Below are 21,096 nucleotides of genomic sequence, written 5' to 3' on the forward strand. Positions count from 1 at the left end.
TATGTGTAATTATTCTTTTAACCAATATAAAAATATTTAATAGTAATGACTAGAATTGTCATTGTTTTCAAAGACTTGTTTTTATATGCTATCTCTCTGATTCTTATTCCCCGTTTCTTTGATCATTGTAATAACTCTTGTAGTGACAAGAGCTATGATTATTACCAGACACATCCTAAAGAGAATACAAAGAAAATTGAAATAGTTCATTTAAAATCACACAAGTAATACGGGGGCCAAGGCAGAACCCACAGCCACTCTAATCCCATGTCCTTTATACTTCTTATTTAACCACAGGCACAAAAAGAAGAAAACCATAAGAGTGACGTGCTATAGTTTGTAAAACCTTCTTCTTTTAAATGAATATATGGACAAATGTAGTGATTTTTTTTAAGTTTTTTTTGTTTTGTTTTGTTTTGTTTTTAGTTTTTCCGGTAGATAAAACAATAAAGAAATAATGGCCCATCATTCATTCCAAGCAAAGAAACTGACTGGAGCAAATATGAAGACATACATTTACTGAATTCCTGATGAAAGCTAAACTGGTTACTTTGAAACCCTAGGATGAGCTGTCAATTTTGTAAAGAACTCTAAATAGCCCTTCACTTCTATTGTTATTATGATGAGATTTTATATTAAAACTATAATTCTATACATTCTATTATAAATAAGTAATCAGAAAGGATATTAGGTAAAAATTCATTGTGATTAGAAGCTGACCTCATTCATTACAAAGCTGGCTCTCATTTTTTTTTTTGAGAAACAGCATCATGTGCAAAATCACTGAGGAATAATAAAAACAGTAAGTTTAAAAGGCAATGACACTATACTCTAAACTCAAACATTCCACTCCTTTGTTGAGACTTTAGACCAATCACTTTAATTTTTTTGAATTTTAATTTCCTTATTAGTGAAATGGTAGCAATAGTACCTCTATCCAAGTCATTTACAATATTGTTGCAAATTTTAAATTATAATACAGGTACACGATTTTTTTGTGTGTGTTTTAAAATCATGATCTAATTAATTTGGTTATTCTTATCTTGTTACTTACGGGGGCATTTCTTGACACAAAATGCTCCATATGTATACTTTGCATTGAAGTTATGCTCCAGTTGAAAGGTGGTAGGATTGTAGACAAAAGTTTGGGGACACTGAGTAACACATGCTCCACTGTCATTGAAATTCATGCAGGCCTGAAACACAGAAAATATTAGTTTCATTTAAAAATAACCTTCATAATACTTGTTAAAGGAATACTGCTCTAACAACTTTGTGATGTGTTCTTTACTTATTAAGTTAATATTTATATAAAACATATGTGCATGGTCTATTTTTATATTTCACAAATAGTATAAAATTGGACAGGTTTATAGTCATTAAGTGCTTATTTTTAAGTTCAAATTTGTTCTGGACTTCAAAAATTTTACAAAACGGTTTTTCCAATGTCAATGAATATACAATCTATACAAAGATACTGGTATTCAAGTTACCTAGTCTCCACCTAGTAATCTCCAAACTAATAATGGTTTCATATTAAAATTAGCTAATAGTGAAAAATAATTCCAACTCGCACTATTCAAAGGGTTTATGTTCAGTCTTAGAGTCTGACACTAACTAACTCCCCAAGTCTACAGTCTAGTGTTTCCTTAAATCAGGTGTTTGGAAAAGTTCAGTGCCATAATTGACGTGGTAAGCACACTCATCACAGTTGTATAGTGAGAAAACATTGTAACAGCCATTTAAACTGGACTTGAAGAAAAAGCTCTGGCGGGTGACTAGTCAAATATAAATATGGAGTATGCCAAAATGAAGAGAAGCAGCCTATACTTCGCTCACAATTAAATAATGTGTTGCCATTTCCTATATGGTCTTTTTCATAATGCCTTGCCATTTGGTGAACGCCATCAAGTTCAAACAAAACAGTTTGTTTCTGCTGCCTTATGCCTTTCTAGTGAGACCTCAATTTATTAATGCATTCTAATGCCTTTGAGAAGAATTAAAAAACAATTTTACCATCTGAGAAGTATTTGGTATAAAAATAGAATATATGTATACATAAAACATGGCTTTCAAAAGAGTGGATGAACTAATTCTCTTAATTAAACAACTTAAACCTTCATAGGAATAATTGAGGTTTTGGAAAGTAAGCTAATATGCACTCAAGCTATATTTTATATTTCATCATAAATTGTATGGTTATTAATAAGCACTAATTCATTCTGTTTCCTCAAAACATTTTCTTCATCAATTGTTTTAGCAAGCACTTTATCACCAACATGACAATTCCCTGATGATAGTCTACTAGATGCATAATCAGGACAAGACTCACTCATGATACATTATTCACTAAGATGACATTTTCCAGGAAGAATCTATTAAAAAGCAATCTACAAAACTCACTAAGTTTTAATTTATGGCTATAAAACTTCATGTGTCCTCATAATTGCTTTATGAACATACTTTATGCAGTGTTGTGCGCAGATTGCTTGGCAACAAAGGGACATAAACTAAAGGAATCAAACCGATTTACCTTCCAGACAGCATTTAAAACAACCTAACTTACACCAAGGCTTTGGTCTGACATTCTTGAACATTCTGTACCAAATGCCAAAGTGGAATCATTGAACCATTCCATAAAAGTAATGAAATGAGAACTCTGAGACTCACCCGGCACTCTGTTTATTATGATAATGGAACCATGAGAACAAATCCAATGAAAAACTTCTAAGTGAAAGTTATGGTTATTGGTGTTTTTTGTTGTTACTGTTTTGGAATTGTTAAGAGCTGCTCAGCATCCTGGACATCAAGCTTTAATTTGTGTCTGGTGTTAGAAAAAGAGAAAAGGTCTCACTTCAAGACCTGCTAAAGCACCTTCCTTAAAATTTTAACATGTTTCTTTTCTTCTTCCTCACTACTCACTTCTGCAATATATAATTTTGTTTCACTATAGGATTAGGGTTGACAAATTAAGTTTTTTGTGACGTTAAGAAAATTAAGAAATGACTATAAGAGCTTTAATTTATGTTTTGCTTATTTTCAGAGTTGAGTCTCAATTTGAAAAAAATATTCAGTTTTAAATATATATGTGTATTTTCTGGGTATTTGAAAATGTGAAAAAAGAAAATAAACTTCTGTGTTCATTTTTAACAGCAAAAACAATTTCTTATTTTATGATTTTTAGCTTAAAATGAAAATAACATCTGTATATGAAATTGTGTTAACTATAGCTCACAGAACTATTTGTATTCAAAAGAACAGAAAGAACTGTATTGGGGATATTAAAATGTAATTAAAACATGTCCCCAACAAGCTATAAATGTTAATTTTAAGAAAGAAAAGTGTCCCTTTCTAAAATAAAAATCCCATAGATTAGCATATAAATTGCTTTAAGCATGCATTTGTTAATCTTATAAATTATGAATAATATTAACTTGCAAACAAAATAAACTGGGAAATAGTTAAATTTGTCAATTTATGAATAATCTTGAAATCTACAGCTATAATCTTAAAATTTAAATCCAAGAAATAAAATTCAAGAGCCCTCACTCAGAAAACTCAACTATGCAACAACATAAACAGGTAATCAATGTAAATTTTAGAAGGATGCTATTAGCTTTTAAAAAGATATCTCAATATGTTCCTCTTCACATTCTCTAATGCATCTCACCTATATTATAAATTACATCAGAAAGATATAATTCATTTGCTAGAACAGAACAATCCTAGGTAATCAATAGCTACCCAGTGAGGGAAGGAAGTATAGGAAGGCAGAGCATCTTTCTTAATCTTAAAATGGTTAAACTTGATCTTATTTTAATTAAAGATTCAATGTGCCTGAGTCCAACCAGGAAGGAGAGAGATAGGAAAAGTAGAAGGGAAACTCCAAGACTTACAAAGCAGTCTGTGTCCTTGGGTCCTGAGCAGCCCCCAGCACATTCTCTATGACAGCAGTCACTGACATAGGGCCCATAGCACCTGCCATCACACTGTTCTGCACATACCGTCCTTGTCACTGTGGAAGACAAGAGATGGGACCCTGATCAAAGTCAGTCACCAAGAGACACTTCTAAGATGCTTTGGAGTAGCTGAGAAAAGCTGAGCTTTCAGGTAACAATACTCAACCCACCATTGACTCAATTCAGCTCACATTTACCAAATGAAGTCAGCAACAGGTCAAAATCACTGTTCAAAAACCTTCAAAATTAATATAAACATTTGTTTTTATTTTCTTTCTTGTTCCAGCAAACACTTACCATGCTTTACAAAACAACCATATAACTTAGCAGGGAAGAATCAAATTTGAAATAATTGAATGAAACATTTTGGCAGCTTGAAATAGATGGAGTCAGCAGTGAAGTCAATCCCCAATGTGCACAGTAAGGTTTTATGACCGAGATATCCCCAGAAATAATCTAAGCCTTTTAGAGTCAATGCAAAAATGGAAACAAACTTTTACATGATTCACATTGCATCTTACATAATTCATATCAAGTAGATAGATAAATATAGCTAGAGAAACAGATACATATATAGTAACCTGGTCAGGAGTAGCATCACTGTTTCTTTTCTTGATATTTAAGTGAAATTTCTACCAAGTTTCCTGTGTAAGGAACAGAGCCATATCCTCAAAAGAAGGAAAGAAGAAAGGGAGGGAGGGAGGGAGAGAGGGAGGAAGGGAGGGAGAGAAGGAGGAAGGTGTGGGAGAGAGACACATTCATAGTAGATGCAACATAAATTTCCTTTGGTCTTTTCTTATAATGTCCTTTGATCCAAGCTGACACCACTATATTAGGGTATGCTTTAGTAAAAATCGGTGGTACAGGCTGGGCATCAAAATTACAGCTTCGAGGGACACTTATTTCTCTTATTCCAAAGAAATATATTTAAAGTATTTACAGAAATGAATGAGTGTTACAGAATATGTATAGCACATCGCATCTTGGCTTCTGTATTTCCACTTCACTCTGGTTTCCTTCCATCTTTTTTTTTTTTTTCTGTTTTTATTTATTTATTTTTTAATTTTTTATTTTTTCAGTGTAACAGTATTCATTATTTTTGCACCACACCCAGTGCTCCATGCAATCCGTGCCCTCTACAATACCCACCACCTGGATCCCCCAACCTCCCACCCCCCACCCCTTCAAAACCCTCAGATTGTTTTTCAAAGTCCATAGTCTCTCATGGTTCACCTCCCCTTCCAATTTCCCTCAACTCCCTTCATCTTTCATGCCAATGGGCCTCAAAAGAAGGCCGGGGTAGCAATTCTCCTATCAGACAAATTAGATTTTAAACTAAAGACTGTAGTCAGAGATACAGAAGGACACTACATAATTCTTAAAGGACTATCCACCAAGATGATCTAACAATTGTAAATATCTATGCTCCCAATATGGGAGCAGCCAATTACATAAGAAAACTGTTAATCAAGATAAAGAGTCATATTGATATGAATACATTAATAGTAGGAGATCTTCCATCTTTTTGACGAGTTCTTCAAAGCTTCCTTCACTGCTACTATAGCAAGATCTGTCTTTCAAACAATAGCATTCCCCAGAGTTGGGTTTGTCAATTTTCTTTAAGTCATGGGCTCATGCCTAGATGAAATCATCCATCCCTTATTTGCATACTACCTAGAGGTAGATGACATCAGATCCAAAACTGAATTTTCTATTGAGCAGCAGCATATATTACCAGCTGCCTACAGAAGACCCCACTTAGATATCCCAAGATGTATAATATAGAACATTACTCCCTTTCCCATCTACCAGTCAGACATATCTCTCTTCTTTCATCCCTTCCCTTGATTAGTGCTAGCACCATACATTTAGTAGCTTAGCTAAAAATTGGGGATGTGTTTTCTATTTCTCCTTTCCCCTCACCTTTGCTTCTCATAGCTAATAAAATTATCGAATAAAATTGCTAAGTAATGTTCCTCATTACGGTCTCTTCTCTCTACTCAAACTTTGTTTGAAAAGTAATCTTTAAATGACTGCATAGCCTTCTAAAAATTTTCTCAGATCCCAATTAATCCTCCAGCTGCTCTAAAAGCGATGACTTTAAAATACAAGCCACTGCCTATGAATCAGTGCTGTTAGCAGAACTTGTCATCCCTGTACTAAAGGAGTAAACCCTGAGCAAGGGATAAAAGTCCTTCATCAACTAAACCATCTCGATATTTACTGTCATTTCTCATTGTGCTTCTCCCATCCAGCCACACACAATCACCACTTGTGATTCCTGATTTCATGGATCATTTCCAATTTTGATTCTCATTGCCGTCTTATAATACTTTCCTCCATGCTAAAAACCCTCCCTATCTTTTTTGCCTAGCAAATACACATCTGTAAGATCCAATTCAGATGTCACTTTCTCTCTGAAAACTCCAGATATGGCTCCAGGATGAGTCAGTTTATCACTGTTTCATCTGCACAGGGAGAAAGTTAATGCAGATTCTATGTGGCCTAAAGGTCTAGTCTCAAACCCAAACTCTATTCTTGTGATATGGGCAGTTATTGAATATCTCTGTATTTCACTTTACTAGTTTTAAGATGGATTTAGTATTAGTACCTATCTAATGAGGTTGAAGATAAATAGAGATATCTGTATAAAGTGCTTAACATGGCCTCTGTTAATAGTGGTCAGCAACTGTTACATATTATTATTTCACTTATCATAATACTTTGTATTTTTTTTATGTTTACTCTTCCTACTAAACTATTAGTGTAGTTTTTTTGAAGTCCATTGCCTTTTTCATGTTTTTATCCTGATGACTGGTATAATGTTTGGCATTTAATATACAGAGAAGTAAGTATCCTCTCTAACTAAATAAATCGTATATTGCCAATTCAAAGAAAGTTATTTGTTGACTGCTTAATGCACATATCAAAGAAAAAAAATATGCAGGGGTGTCTAAGTGGCACAGTTGGTTACATGTCCAATTCTTGGCTTCAGCTTAAGTCGTGATCTCAGAGTCATGAGATCTCAGTGCAGTGTCTGCTTAAGACTTTCCCTCCACCTCCGCCCTTCCCCACTATGCTCACTCTCTCTCTTTAAAATAAATAAAAATGAATATTAAAAAATGCAGAGAGTTAAAGAGGTAGGACACTAAAAATGTAAATAGACAAATATTAAAATGCCAAGAAATAGAGCATACCAAAATCCAAATAAGAGAATTATTGTTACTGTCTATTACTAGACTTAAATGTTCCTTAAATTCTGCTATTGATTACTTCATGATTCCATATTTTCACTCGGATCCTTTTTAATTGAACATGAGTATGATATTCATAAAATAGTGGATGGTGTTTAAATATGAACTATATTCTTCTGTTAAACATGATTATATTCCTACTTATGTAGTGCAATCAGTACAAACATCAAATACAGTTTAAACAGAAACAACACTTGGACTCACTCTTTGTCTTGTTTTTATTTTGCAAAAATAAAGTTATATGATACTTCTTACGATCTTTTAGAAGATTTTGAAAAAGACAAATTTTAAGTCTCAATTTGTCGGTGCATTTTTTTTTAAGATTTTATTTATTTATTTGTGAGAGAGACACACACAGAGGAGGGAGAGGGAGAGAGAATCTGAAGCAGACTCCAAGCTGAGCACAGAGCCCAACTCAGGGCTTGATCCCACGATTGATAAAATTCAATAATTTCAAAACCAAGAGTCAGATGCTTAATGGACTGAGCCACCCTGGAGTCCCTTGAGGGTATATGTTGTATTTGCAATTTGGGTAACATTAAATTTTAAAATAAATTATTTTGTAAACATTTTAATAGAAATTTCTACATTTTAATAGAAATTTCCACCTGGGTGATTCCCTTGGTTAAGCTTCTGACTCTTGATCTTGGCTCAGGTCATGAACTCGGGGTCCTGGGATCAAGCCCCGCCTCAGGCTACCACTCATCAGGGAGTCTCCTTGAGATTCTCTCCCTTTCCTTCTGATCTTTCCCAGGTGCATAGACACTTGCACTTGTGCTCTTTCTCTCTCTCAAATACTTTTTTTTAAGATTTACTTATTTATTTGACAGACATCACAAGTAGGCAGAGAGGCAGGCAGAGAGAGGAGGAAGCAGGCTCCCTGCTGAGCATAGAGCCCAATGCGGGGCTCGATCCCAGGATGCTGGGATCATGGTCTGAGCTGAAGGCAGAGGCTTTAACCCACTGAGCCACCCAGGTGCCCCAAATAAATCTTTTATAAAAATTATTTTTATTAACAAAAAATGTATTATTTGCCCCAGGGGTACAAGGTTTGTGAATCATGAGGTTTACACATTTCACAGCACTCACCATACCACATACCCTCACCAATGTCCATAACCCAACCACCCTATCCCTATTCCCCCACCCTCTGCAACCCTCAGTTTGTTTGTGAGATTAAGAGTCTCTTATGGTTTGTCTCCCTCCCAATCCCATCTTGTTTCATTTTTTTCCTTCCCTACCCCCAAAACCCCTGCCCTGCCACTCAAATTCCTCATATCAGAGAGATTATATGATAATTGTCTTTCTCTGATTGACTTATTTCACACAGCAAAATACCTTCTAGTTCCATCCACACTATTGCAAATGGAAAGATTTCATTTCTTTTGATGGCTGCATAGTATTCGTGTGTGTGTGTGTGTGTGTGTGTGTGTGTGTGTATCACATCTTCTTTATCCATTCATCTGTTGATGGGCATCTAGGTGCTTTCCATAGTTTGGCTATTGTGGACATTGCTCCTATAAACATTCGGGTGCACATGTCCCTAAATCCTTTTTTTTTTTTTTTTTTTTAAGAAATTTTTTCATAAATAAATTAATTTTGTCCTTTTTTTTTTTTTTTTTTGAGTTTTCACTGAAATCTCTTTTTCCTGGTGAAGTCAACCCCTATTTAATATTGAATCCTTTCCAAACTACTGATTCTTGATGAATCCTCCTCTTATTTTTCTTTACCTTTCTCTCTCTCTCCTTCCCTCTGCTTCTTTCTTTCCTTCTTTCCTTTTGTCTTTCCTTTCTTCCTCCATCTGTGTTATAGCATCGATGACCATCTGACATATTTTACAACTCACTCATTATACAATGTGTTCATTGGTATATTCCAGAGTCTAGAACTGTACCTGCATGATGGAATTTTTATTTATATTTTATATACATTATACATAATCATTACATATATGAAATATAACCAAACAAATTATACACACTAATTAACTCTTCATAGTCCTACATTGGGCTTAACATTGATGTTCCTATCTTTTATCCAAGTAATATATTTATTTAGATATTCTAATTAGTAATTCATACTATATAAAGGAAACTTTTGATAGACATTTTTGTAAAAAAAAAAATTCATATATAATTCCTCTCTTCCAGATTTAACAAGGCTTTTTTGATGTGCCCAAGTCGCTAATTGAAACAGCAGACATATGTTAAGTAAACAAATTACTAGATTTGAAATAAGTGCTATCACAGAACAGTCTATTAACTGGCTTTAAGTTGACAGGCATTGTTCAGCCAGAAATAGCATGAAGTCAGCATTAATAGCTTATAAGTCACACCACATTTTAATCTTAGGCACATATGTCTAAGTGTTCATTTCTATTTTTAACTCTATGGTGGGTCAAGTTACTATACAAAATGCTTCAGTTTCTTTTCATTTATATACCTTGGTCTTTCCTACCAAATATGTAGATAAGATTTATAAAGATAATCAGCCATTAATTAATTAATTAATTTTAAAAACTTTTTAAATAAAGATTTTATTTATTTATTTGAGAGAGAGAGAGAGAGAGCATGAGCAGGGGCAGAGGGAGAAGCAGACTTCCCACTGAGTGGGCAGCTGGATGCTGGACTTGAACCCAGAACTCTGAGATCATGACCTGAGCCAAAGGCAGACACTTAACCCACTGAGCCACCCAGGTACCCCAATTTTAAAATTATTTGTTAAATGTTCACATTAAGATCAATTCTCTCAGTGAGCATACTGTTTAAATATGATCATGTTTTTAAAATATAATCTAACAGTACAAGCTTATGTTCAATAATAATTATTATGCTCTGAAACTTTTAATATATGTACATTACATTATTCATTCATATATATTGAGTCAACTTTAAATTGTTCAAAATAGCAATTTTGTCTATCTAGTGGTCACATACCATGTATTTTTTCAGGAGACTTTGATCTTAGCTTTGTGATTCCATTTCAAGAATATCCAAAGAAACATCTTTCTATAGTCACTACTTTTCAAAATTTTGTCTTAAGACATTAATGAGAATTATGGGATTTGCTTCAAAAGCAGTCTATAATTCATTTTAAAAATAAAAAAAGTAAAATACATCAGGACTAAAAATAGCAATTTTTGCTACCACAGTTTTTACATGCTTTAATTCCAACTGATAAAGTTCAGTAAGCATGAAATATTTAGAAGTGTTTGCTTGACAGGTAATAATATAAGTAAGCTAAAAGAACAAAATAATAAGCTTAATCTCTAGATAATGATGTGACACAGTTAAGAAACATTTCTTCACATTGTTACATGAGATTTATTTTTAAAAAGAAAGCATTCCCTTTGTATAATCTATTTAATGACATTTATTGATTAATAGTACTACTGAATATAACTTAAACACATCAAACTATACTCATATTTTATTATGATGGAAAAACAAAACAAAACAGTTCCTGAAATCAATGAAGTAACTCACTTGGCCTCCATGGGAACATTAACTTATAACTGCTTTGGTTATATTAATTTCCACCCTTGCCTGAATATTATTTTGTTAGATTCCACCCATCCTCCTATATTTAGTATCCTTCCTAAATTGCTTCATTGGGTGCATTAAAATATTTGGATCAAAAAATTTTTTTAAAGACTTTATTTGTTTATTTGACAGAGAGAGATCACACGTAGGCAGAGAGCCAGGCAGAGAGAGAGGGGGAAGCCGGCTCCCTGCTGAAGCAGAAAGACCCATGTGGGGCTGGATCCCAAGACCCTGGGATCATGACCTGAGCCGAAGACAGAGGCTTTAACCAACTGAACCACCCAGGTGCCCCTTTGGGTCAAACTTTAACTAGCTTATTCATTGATGGTATATCACTAACTGTGATTGTCTAATATAAAAGGTAAAATCTGGGAAGTTAAGATGTTTCTTATATTAGGCTCAGTAAATTTGAGATTGGGAGTTGAGGTTCATCCAAAATATCCGTAAGAATCAGATGGATAAAGCTTAAGGAACCACATATTCCATACTCAGGTGATACTATTGAGAGAATATCTATCATTTCAAGAACTTAAAGTATTTGTAAGTAACTTTAAAAAATTAAATAAGGTTAAATTAGGCAAAGTCTTGATAAGTGTCTTCTGTTTTTACACTCTGCCACTTTTCTCCTCCCTTCCTTATCTGCTACTCCTTTCCTCATTTCCTCCATATCTTCACTCTCAGGGCCTTCTGGTTCTGTTCACTTCCTCTACCCAGTGGTTCTGAACCAAGCTGTGTACTAGAGCATCTAACAGGGTCTTTCAAACTCTAATAAGGAAATTCTTGTGCACATGAAGATTTTGACTTGATCAATTTCAGTGGGGCCCCAGATTGTCCATTCAAATCAGCTCCCAGGTAATGTCACTGTCTCCTGGTCCATGGACCCATTTTGAGTAGCAGGATATAGAATACTTAAAAAAAGAAAGAAAGAAATCTTACCATTTCCAACAATGTGGATGGAACTAGAGATTATTAAACTAAGTGAAATAAACCAGAGAAAAACAATTATATAATTTCACTCATTTGTGGAATTTAAGAAACAAAACAGAGGATCATAGGGGAAGGGAAGGAAAAATAAAATAAGACGAAATCAGAGAGGGAGACGAACCATAAGAGACTCTTAACTATGGGAAACAAACTGAGAGTTGTTGGAAGGGTGGCGAGTGGGGGAATAGGCTACCTGAGTGATGGGCATTAAGGAGGGCATGAGGTGTAATGAGCACTGGGTGTTATATCAGACTAAAGAATCACTGAACTCTACCTCTGAAATTAATAATACACTATATGTTAATTAATTGAATTTAAATAAAATTTTTTAAAATGACTGGGAATCATCTAATTCCTATTAAGTCAAAATTACCTGCAATGTTCTAGGATTTGCCACTTTTAGTAAACTCCCCAGGAGATTCCAAAATGCAGTCTAGAGTTGAGAATCATTACTCTAATCCAGCGAAAATAGGGAAAACTCTATAGATTATTTATAGCATTTGACCGGCCAATTGACTGATTGTTCTTCATCTGAAATTTTACCACACTGACTGACCTCTTGCTTTAATTTCCTATTTGTGTTGTTAAGACTTTTATCACTAGTTGAAAGAGCAAACAAACAAAAAACTCACATGACAGCAGGTAGGAAGATTTGGGAGGGAAAAAAGCCTAAAGTGGAAACAGAAATACTACTCGGCTGATTGTGAAGGCAAAAATTTCAGAGAGCAGGTAAGAGATAGTCAGAATACTACTCCTTTCTTTCACCTAGCAGCTGTCTATGTAGAGTTTCCTGGACAGCCCCCAATTCTATTGCTAAACACATTTTAAAGCACATTATTTTTATTTTTATTTTATTCTATTTCAATTAGTATTCAGTGACCTGCACACCTTTATGCTGCCTATTGTATTTCTGTTTATTGACCAGATTTCGAGAAACTGTGTGTTGATGAAACGCATCATGTCCATGAAATAGTACTTCAATGGAACAGTTTTAATGTTACGCTGTTTTCAGCTATATACTTGGAGGTTTGAACAAGAAGAAAAATGCTTGGGTTAAGGCAGAGGTGATTTCAGTTGGATGGGAAGAATAATTTATTGACTATTAGAGTGATAAAAACACTGTAATGAGCAACTGAATGGGCTTCATGAGCCTCTATTTGTCAGTATTTAAGGGAAATCTCTTCCGGATGCTTTAGACATCCACTTAATTAAAGACAGGGGGCTTGATGAAATGCTCCCTAGAGGTCTCCTTTAGTTCTGTGATCCAATACTTATTTCTATGAATGGTGAAATTGTGACTAAAAAAATGAACACTTTGTGTTCTGCAACATGCTTTTAGAAGGCTACTATCATTAGGATATACTTCAAATTAAACAAATAAAGCCCATGGACTATCCAAGAATACATATTACTTCTAGAGAGTGCTGAAATCTGCAGAAAATCAAATATAATGAAACTAACACCAAACTGAACACCATTATTCATTTTCCCAAAGGAGAACAACTGGACATGTCTCTGTGTCCAGTGCCAGGTAGACTCTAAGAATCACAGGAAAATTTAAAACAAAAATGCCTGTTCTCCAATAATGTGATTTAGTAAGTCTGGAGAAGAGGCCAGAATTTGTTTTTTTCTTTTTATTGGGAGCCCTAAGTTTTTTATAAGTGGCCTTGAAAACCCAACAATTCAAAACCTCTGTTCTTAGACACTTTCTTCTTCCTAATGAGAGGTTACTCTAGGAAGGCTAAAGCATTTATTTAGATGGAAAGGGAGAGGTAGAAATGGGTCTTAAACTGCTACTTCCTATCTCACACTAGCTAGGTCACAGAATGATGGAGCCAACAATGGTTGCCACATAGACTGAGCCCTCAAGATACATAAGGCTATATCCTGATTTGGACAGAGCAGAAATTTGTACTTTAAGGTTTTATCAATTATTTTAACCAACAACAGAAGGCTTAATGTTGAAAAAGACTCTCAGAGAAGATATTTATTTATTTGTTTATTTATTTATTTATTTTTAATAATGGAACCTAGCAAAACAGAATTATTAAAAAAAAAAAGTGCCCAGGCCTTCCAAACTACTATAAGCATACCCATGTTCACATCACAGAAGAAAATGTAATTGATTATCTTTTATTCCTAATGGCTAATTTGTCAGAACTAGCTAGGCCATACCATGAGGTATACACTCCCTCAGGTAACATAATGGTTTAATCTTAAGTGCACTAACTGTTATCGTTCACCTGAAAAAACATGGCAAATATCCACAAAGCCATTACTGAAACTGACATTCAAAGTTGGTTAATAAAGTATGCCCAGATTTTGGCAGCTACTAATCAGGTTTGACCCTTGTCCCAGATAAATCCCTGGTGGCCCAGGGACTATCCATGATAATGTTGTTAGTTGTGTTAAATAAGAAAAGAATCTTGTCTAATTAATTCTTCATCACTAGCTGCTTTATTCATTTATTTAATGAAGTTTACTCAACCTATTTTTTAAAGACACACTCAGTGATTCATTGAGGGACCTTAAAACTGATTTTAAAATATACTCTTGGCCATCAGAGAAGTTCTCCCCTATTAATAGTTTATTAACATCACCAAAGTTTATGAGTCAGAATTTGAAAAACAAATAGCACCCTATTATCTTAATTGTAAAAATATTCTTTAAAACAAGCATGAGTTCTTTGCATACAGCTCATAAGACTGTATATATACGTTTCAAAATAATAAACGAAGCATATGAACCTGCACAAGAAAACCAGTGTCATATAGAATAATTTGTACATTAGAGTTGAAGTCTGCACCTTGCACCACACAAATAAATGATATGCTGTCACAATCATAGTAGACCACATGTCTCTACTTGTCAGACTTAACAAAAACAAAACAAAAGCTACCCTTTTTGCTTATCAGGATAAGTACGTCCTTATCCAAAATATCAATGAATGGGAACAAAGTAACTCTCCTACTCAAAAAAAAAAAAAAAAAAAAAAACACCTGGATGAGTTTCCTTCTTAAACGGTGATGAGGGTGGGGGGAGTGGGGGTTTTGGTGGGCAATTGCCCATTTTGTGATAAAAATAATCACAAATATTAAAATAGAAAGACAGAGCCACATATCAGATAAACAATGAATAAATATTTGATGACATAATGAATGCTGTCCTGTCTAAATTTCTCATTTTATTGATGAGAAAACTGAAGTTGAAATAAACTTTCCAATGGACAAATCCAAAAGAATGTCCATTCATCTCTAAGGGATATGTCTTCAGAGTTTTCCAGGCAGTTTCTGGTTTGTTTACATCAGAGCAGAGCTCTGATATAACCAATTTCAAAATTATCCATTTCAAAATTTCAATAATAATTTTCAAATTATTGATAATCAATTTCAAAATTAAAATGCCAAATGATACTGAATTGCTAGAAGAAATATTGCATTTAGTAGTACTAGAAAACTAGCTATCCTCAGCTAATTTAATGTTCTCCTTTCTAATGTCAATTTTTTTTTGTTTTTCATCCAAATCCACACTCGTTCATTTTGTTTTGTCTCCAATAAAGGGATCCTCTTTTTCCTGTTTTAGATTATTCCTGAGCCCCAGGTTGCCCAGTCCCATAATGTTCAAGGTCAAATTCTTGCATTGGGAATTATTTCTATTCTTTTATAATAAATGTCTTTCTTTCCTGGGCATTCTTCAAGGCTAATACTCAGGATTCTCATATTTTAAAGGTTAAAAAAGTAATCCTCCCTTTACCTCATGCTCTTCATTACCCTCAGAAAGCCAAGCATTTTGTAAGAGTTATCTATAACACATAGTTTCCAATACCTCTTAAATGTCTATGCCAAGCCCTTCTTCACAACATCTCTAAATATCTCACCTGAGTTTCTAATTAGTAACCAATTGTTTATTGGACAGCTCTACTTGGATGAATCATGGATGTTTAAGACTTACAAAGGACAGAGCTAAGCTCCTTTATTTTTACTCTTAATCCATTCACAGCCCCTATTCTCTATATGCTCAGTCTCAGTGACTATTTCTATCACTGATTCAGTTACTCCAACTCAAAATTTGGAATGCATCCCAAATTTCTCCCCTCTTTACCCACATAGCCAAATCAGTTGGTTACCAAGCCTTATTATAAATTCTATTGTCTATCTCTTAAATTGCCTCCTTCTCATCCTGGTTCTTTGTATGAGATGTTCTAGACCCTTTCTCTGCACATCTGATGTCTATACATTCGTCAAGGATCATCTCAGTAAAAATCTCCTTTATTAACTTTTCACCAAATCCTTTACCTATAACCCCTTGCCATACATTTCCCTTCTCCTTCCTTCTTGGTGATCTTGCTTCAGGTCATATAGGCTTCTGTTTTAGCACTTACCCCCTTGTATTGTTAAGTTGGAAGAACAAGTTAATTATCCTTGTGTTACAGATAAAGAAGTTAACATTTAACAAAAATTAACTAGCTTATCTTAGGTCACAGAATAAATTATTATAAAATGTGGTTTTAAATTAGTTTCCAGACTCTCATATATCTTCATTAATATGTTTACATTAGGAACCTCAAACTATAGGTGTCTAAATTTAAAAACAAAAGGAGGTAGGGGTGGAAGGAAAATAGTTTCAGAAACCATTTCAAATACAACATTGAATAACTAAAATGATCTACAAATGTCTGCTTTACACTCTTGAAAAATAATTTGTTTTGGAGTCATTTTAATTAGCAAGACAATTATGAGTGGTGAGGTAACAAAAACTAAGGTATTATGCAAATACTCTTAAAGCTTATAGCAAAAGCCATGGAGGGCATTAGGAGAAGGAAAGGAAAAGTGAAGTAGGGTAAATTGGTGGGGGAGATGAAGCATGAGAAACTGGACTATGAGAAACAAACGGAGGGTTTTGGAGGGGAGTAGGGTGGGAGGATGGGTGAGCCTGGTGGTGGGTATTAAGGAGGGTACGTATTGCATGGAGCACAGGGTGTGGTGCATAAACAATGAACCTTGGAACACTGAAAAAAAAAAAAGCTTATAGCAAAAGCCATAGAAATAAGATTATTTTATATTTAGCATTTTAAGAAACCTTACATGAGTTCAACCTACTGATTTTACAGAGCAGCAAAATGAGACCCAGATAGGGCCAATATTCAAGTCCATATCTCAGTAATAAATAATAATAATAATAATTTTGGAGTAGAACTACCCAAAAAAGTTGCACCAAAAATACTTTAAGCACATAAGGAAGACTGTTTTAAAAATATTACTTTTCATCATATAGAACATATTTGAGATTTTGTTAAAAAGATAATCATGTCTACCTAAAAGTTAAATTATGCCTTTTTGCACTGTTTCTTAAAAAATAATTTTGTTGTTGTTTTATTTCATTTTGTTTTTAAATCACAATTTAGAGTACCAAAAAAAAAAAAAAACCAACAACAATCATTTTTACATCATTGCTCAGTACCCACATACATGATGAAAAGTTTTAAGAAATTATATTAGTCCTAATTATGTGCAAAGCACTTTGATACTGTCTTTTTTTAAATTCTATTCTAATCTGGCCTATTCATTTTAATCTAACTTATTTCAATAGAAATTTAATGTTGGGTAGGGGCCACGGAAGGACTTTACAATCCACTAATGATTGTAACTAGTAGTTTGAAAGCACTGGTCAACTGCTGGTCAACTGCATAGACAAAGGTCAAGGTAGGAAATTAGAGAAACTAGACCTAGTGCTCCTTTTACGTATGTGAGACTAACTGGCCTTCTAATAAATTTAGGAACTTAGAGATACTGGAGATGAAATTTCCTTTTTTGAAGTGTTAGCATTCCAAAGCCTATGAGGGTTTATGTTATTTCCACCATCAAAACTGAAAGTTTGGGGTAGTTAAGTCGGAATTTCTCATATATGACAGTATGTTAAACTGAGTCAGTACTAAAACAACACTTGGGATTCTCTTTGAGCAACAGATTTAGAGAAAATAATACATTATGGATATTAAATAAAGCTTTTTAAAATAAAGCTTTTTATGCATTATTAATATATTATTAAAATAAATTATAATCTCTATGATGTGGGCAAAACTGGGCACCACCCCAATTTTTTTAAAGTTTTAAAATAAAGAGGGTATAATTGTTTTATTATTCTATCCTTTTAAAAATTCTGGAAATACATAAACAATACACATTTTTAGAAAAATATAAGTACAGATATAGGTTTTTTAGAAAATTATTTATTCTCTTACCACAGCAATAACCAATGTCAATTTTTGGCTGCCTATATATTTTTGTTTGTTTGTTTTTTAAGATTTTATTTATTTATTTGAGAAAGAGAGAGAAAGAAAGAGAGAATGACAGGGAGAGTGGCAGAGGGAGAGAGAGAAGCAGACTCCCCGCCGATACCAGGATGCTGGGCTCATGACTGGAGCCAGAGGCAGACACTTAACCAACCGACCCACCACGGTGCCCAGGGTGTCTATATATTCTTGACCTCCCTGTTACGGTTTTATGGTAGAATAATGGAGTTAAGAGAGCACAGCCAAAAGTTATTTGAGACATTAATCAAGATTCTTCTGTCCCCATACTTTCATACTCACTAGAAATGATCATTCCTCTTTAATTTTGAAAATCTAGAAGTAAAAATATATAGCTTTTATATCATTGGTTATAAATAAGGTGAAACATTCTTACAAATTTCCATATGAATTTTTAATTCTTTTCAATTTTATTAAAAATATTTTGTTTTAATAATAAAAAAACTATTATGTAGTTAAAATGATTTTTTTCTTCTTTTCAAATCTATTAGGTTTAAATTGAACTTCAAAATCCCATAAGTTTTGTCTAAAATTTTTAGTACTCTCAACAATTTCATGTTTTTTATACATTTAGTCTATAGTCCATCTATAAACCTTATTCTATCTCATGCCTCTAAACTTTTTTCTTTTTTTAAGTAGGCTCCATGCCTAACATGGGCTCAAATTCGCAACCTGAGATCAAGTGGCATGCTCTACCAACTGAGCCAGCCAGATGTCCCTAAAATTTAATGTACAATTCATCTTATGTCTTTTGTTTTATGGTTGGGATCTAACTTTATTTTATTACATACTGTGAACCATTTGTTCCAACACTACTTATTGAATAATCTATGCTTTGTCACTTTTTTCTAAAAAAAAAAAAATGCCAACTTTATAAAAACTAAATTACTATATAGATTTTAGTCTCCATCTGGACTTTCTATTAGATTCCATTGAGCCAATTCTATTTTGAAATCATAGCATACTATTGATTAAAAAAGAGACAACAAGCTCAAAATGGAGTCCAGTTGCTAAGCCCCATGTCAGCAAACCAGCACTTAAAACCTAACCTAATTGCAGTTTCAATCCTCCAGGAGGATGAACTGTAACCAGTCAACATGGAATTGCTGGGGCAGCATCAGTGCCATCATCTGCCCAATAGACCCCTTCCATTTTCCGTAGGAAAGCAGCCTTGCCTGAAACAATGCATTCTTTGCCAGAAGTTTCCTTCTTTCCACCCCATTTTGCCTTTAAAAACCTTTCCTTTTCTACAGCTCTGCACAGCTCCTTTTTGTTCCTGGATGGGATGCATGAATTAGTGAATAAATTAGTGAATAAAGCCAGTTTGATCTTTAAATTTACTTTAGTTTAATTTTTTTTTTAACAGATTTGGTGGCAGCAGCGGCAGATGGAAAGAGACTGCCAACAGCTTCAGGAACAACAAGAAGCACAGGATGGTACCCCATGAACACTGAATTCACTGTCTTTCTCACTGTTTCTAAAGGCCATGGCTACTGTCCTTCTGGGCTCACAGCTCCACTGTCTGTATATGGAACTCCCAATTCTAACTGGCTTTCCAATCCAGAGCAGGTCAGCTTGAGGTGGAGCTAAGCCTCTAGCTTTACAGACCACAATCACTGGGTTTTTGAATGGGAAACACCCAGCCCTTAATTCTGTCCCAAGGTCCACAAGGGAACTTTTAGGGGCAATACACACTTCACATCCGTGCTGAGCCCCCTTCAAATAGTCTGCAGTTGTTCAGGTCTGCTGGTTCAGTTCTTTCCTGGGTTCAAGGTTCCAGAGGGGTTGTTGGTAGTGCACACAGAGCCTTCTCTTGGCCAGAACATAGTACCATCTCTTGATTACTGCTGATACATCAAGGTGCATGTATTTGTTTGCCTTGTTTTTGTGTAGATAAAGACTGCTGCTAATGAGGATTTTGGAGACCAAAAAGCTATGAAAATTCATGGGCATCGTTGAGCACTTAAGAATTGTTAGAGTGCTCGCCGCCAAACCTAAAGACTTCTGTGTTAGAATAAGTTGACCACAGAACAAGTTAGATTGATGGTAGGTCTACCACCAAACTCAAGAAAACTTCTGTGCAGAAAGGTACACTGTAAAACACTGCACAATCCCAAATCCAGTAACTCAAGTCCTTTAAGTATTAGTTTGGCTCAGAGAAATCCAAAGGCTTAGTTAATGGGATCCTTAAACTCTGAAGAGTCAAACGCACAACCTTCTAGCATATATGCTTATTTTATATCTAAGAATTATGGTCCTGGAAGCTATAAATACAAAAACAGTAACATCTTACTAAACTTGTTTTGTGTCATAGAAATGTAGCTTCTTGATAACTCTCAGATTGGGGGACTCCAAAATATAACCAGACAGAAATGTGGATTGAACTCCATCTGTGGCTAGGGTCCTACCAAACTTCTGTGTTCCCTCAGGGGAATGGAAATATCCATTAGAAGGGATGTTTCAATTAGACAAGATCATTCATTTAGGAAGTGCACTTAAAAGTAAGAGTTCCACATTAAACAAACCTATAGGAATGGAAGACTTCAAAAATTCCAACATAGTGTCATGAAAAGTTAAATTGCAAAAAGCTAATGAAAAACTAAAGACACAAGAGGTACATAAAAGGAAAGACTGTAAGACTGTCATAATTTTTACTGATCCCCTCTATCTTCCTTTATTCATGGAGCCATTCTAGTAATCCTATATGTGAACTGTATTTGCACTTTGAAGAGACTATAAGACCATAAACAAAAGCCAATCAATTAATGGCTTTACAGACATGCCAAATAGCTACCTTAGAAGAGGCCTTCCATACGGGTTCCTCCCAGAGCTGATGAGACTCTGAGGGATTTTCTGCTAACCTGCTACACTTATTCCCTTAAATATCCAATGGGAAACTAAATTAAAATTAATTTTAACCTTGCCAAATTCTGGTAAATATCAGAATGACATGCTTCACTTTAAACCACACTTAGAACTCACAGACGGGATCCTAGAAAAACTGGCAGAAGCCAGCTAAGGGTGAGACTTCTTACCGTGGTCACCTC

At 34.4% G+C, this 21,096-nt stretch overlaps 1 protein-coding gene across 1 annotated transcript in view; it reads right to left on the reverse strand.

Annotated features, from left to right (window-relative positions):
* The window catches only part of LOC111138855 (erb-b2 receptor tyrosine kinase 4), a 785,765-nt gene that overhangs the window by 365,072 nt on the left and 399,597 nt on the right, over positions 1-21,096 (reverse strand). The window contains exons 6-7 of the mRNA XM_022490816.1: positions 3,897-4,015; positions 1,055-1,196 (exon numbers count right to left, since the gene is read on the reverse strand). Coding sequence (XP_022346524.1) covers positions 1,055-1,196; positions 3,897-4,015 — 261 coding nt within the window. The remainder of the gene's footprint in view (positions 1-1,054; positions 1,197-3,896; positions 4,016-21,096) is intronic.

This window comes from Enhydra lutris, unplaced genomic scaffold (genome assembly GCF_002288905.1).
Source record: "Enhydra lutris kenyoni isolate GAN:26980312 unplaced genomic scaffold, ASM228890v2 scaffoldscaffold1, whole genome shotgun sequence".
Lineage (NCBI taxonomy): Eukaryota > Metazoa > Chordata > Mammalia > Carnivora > Mustelidae > Enhydra > Enhydra lutris.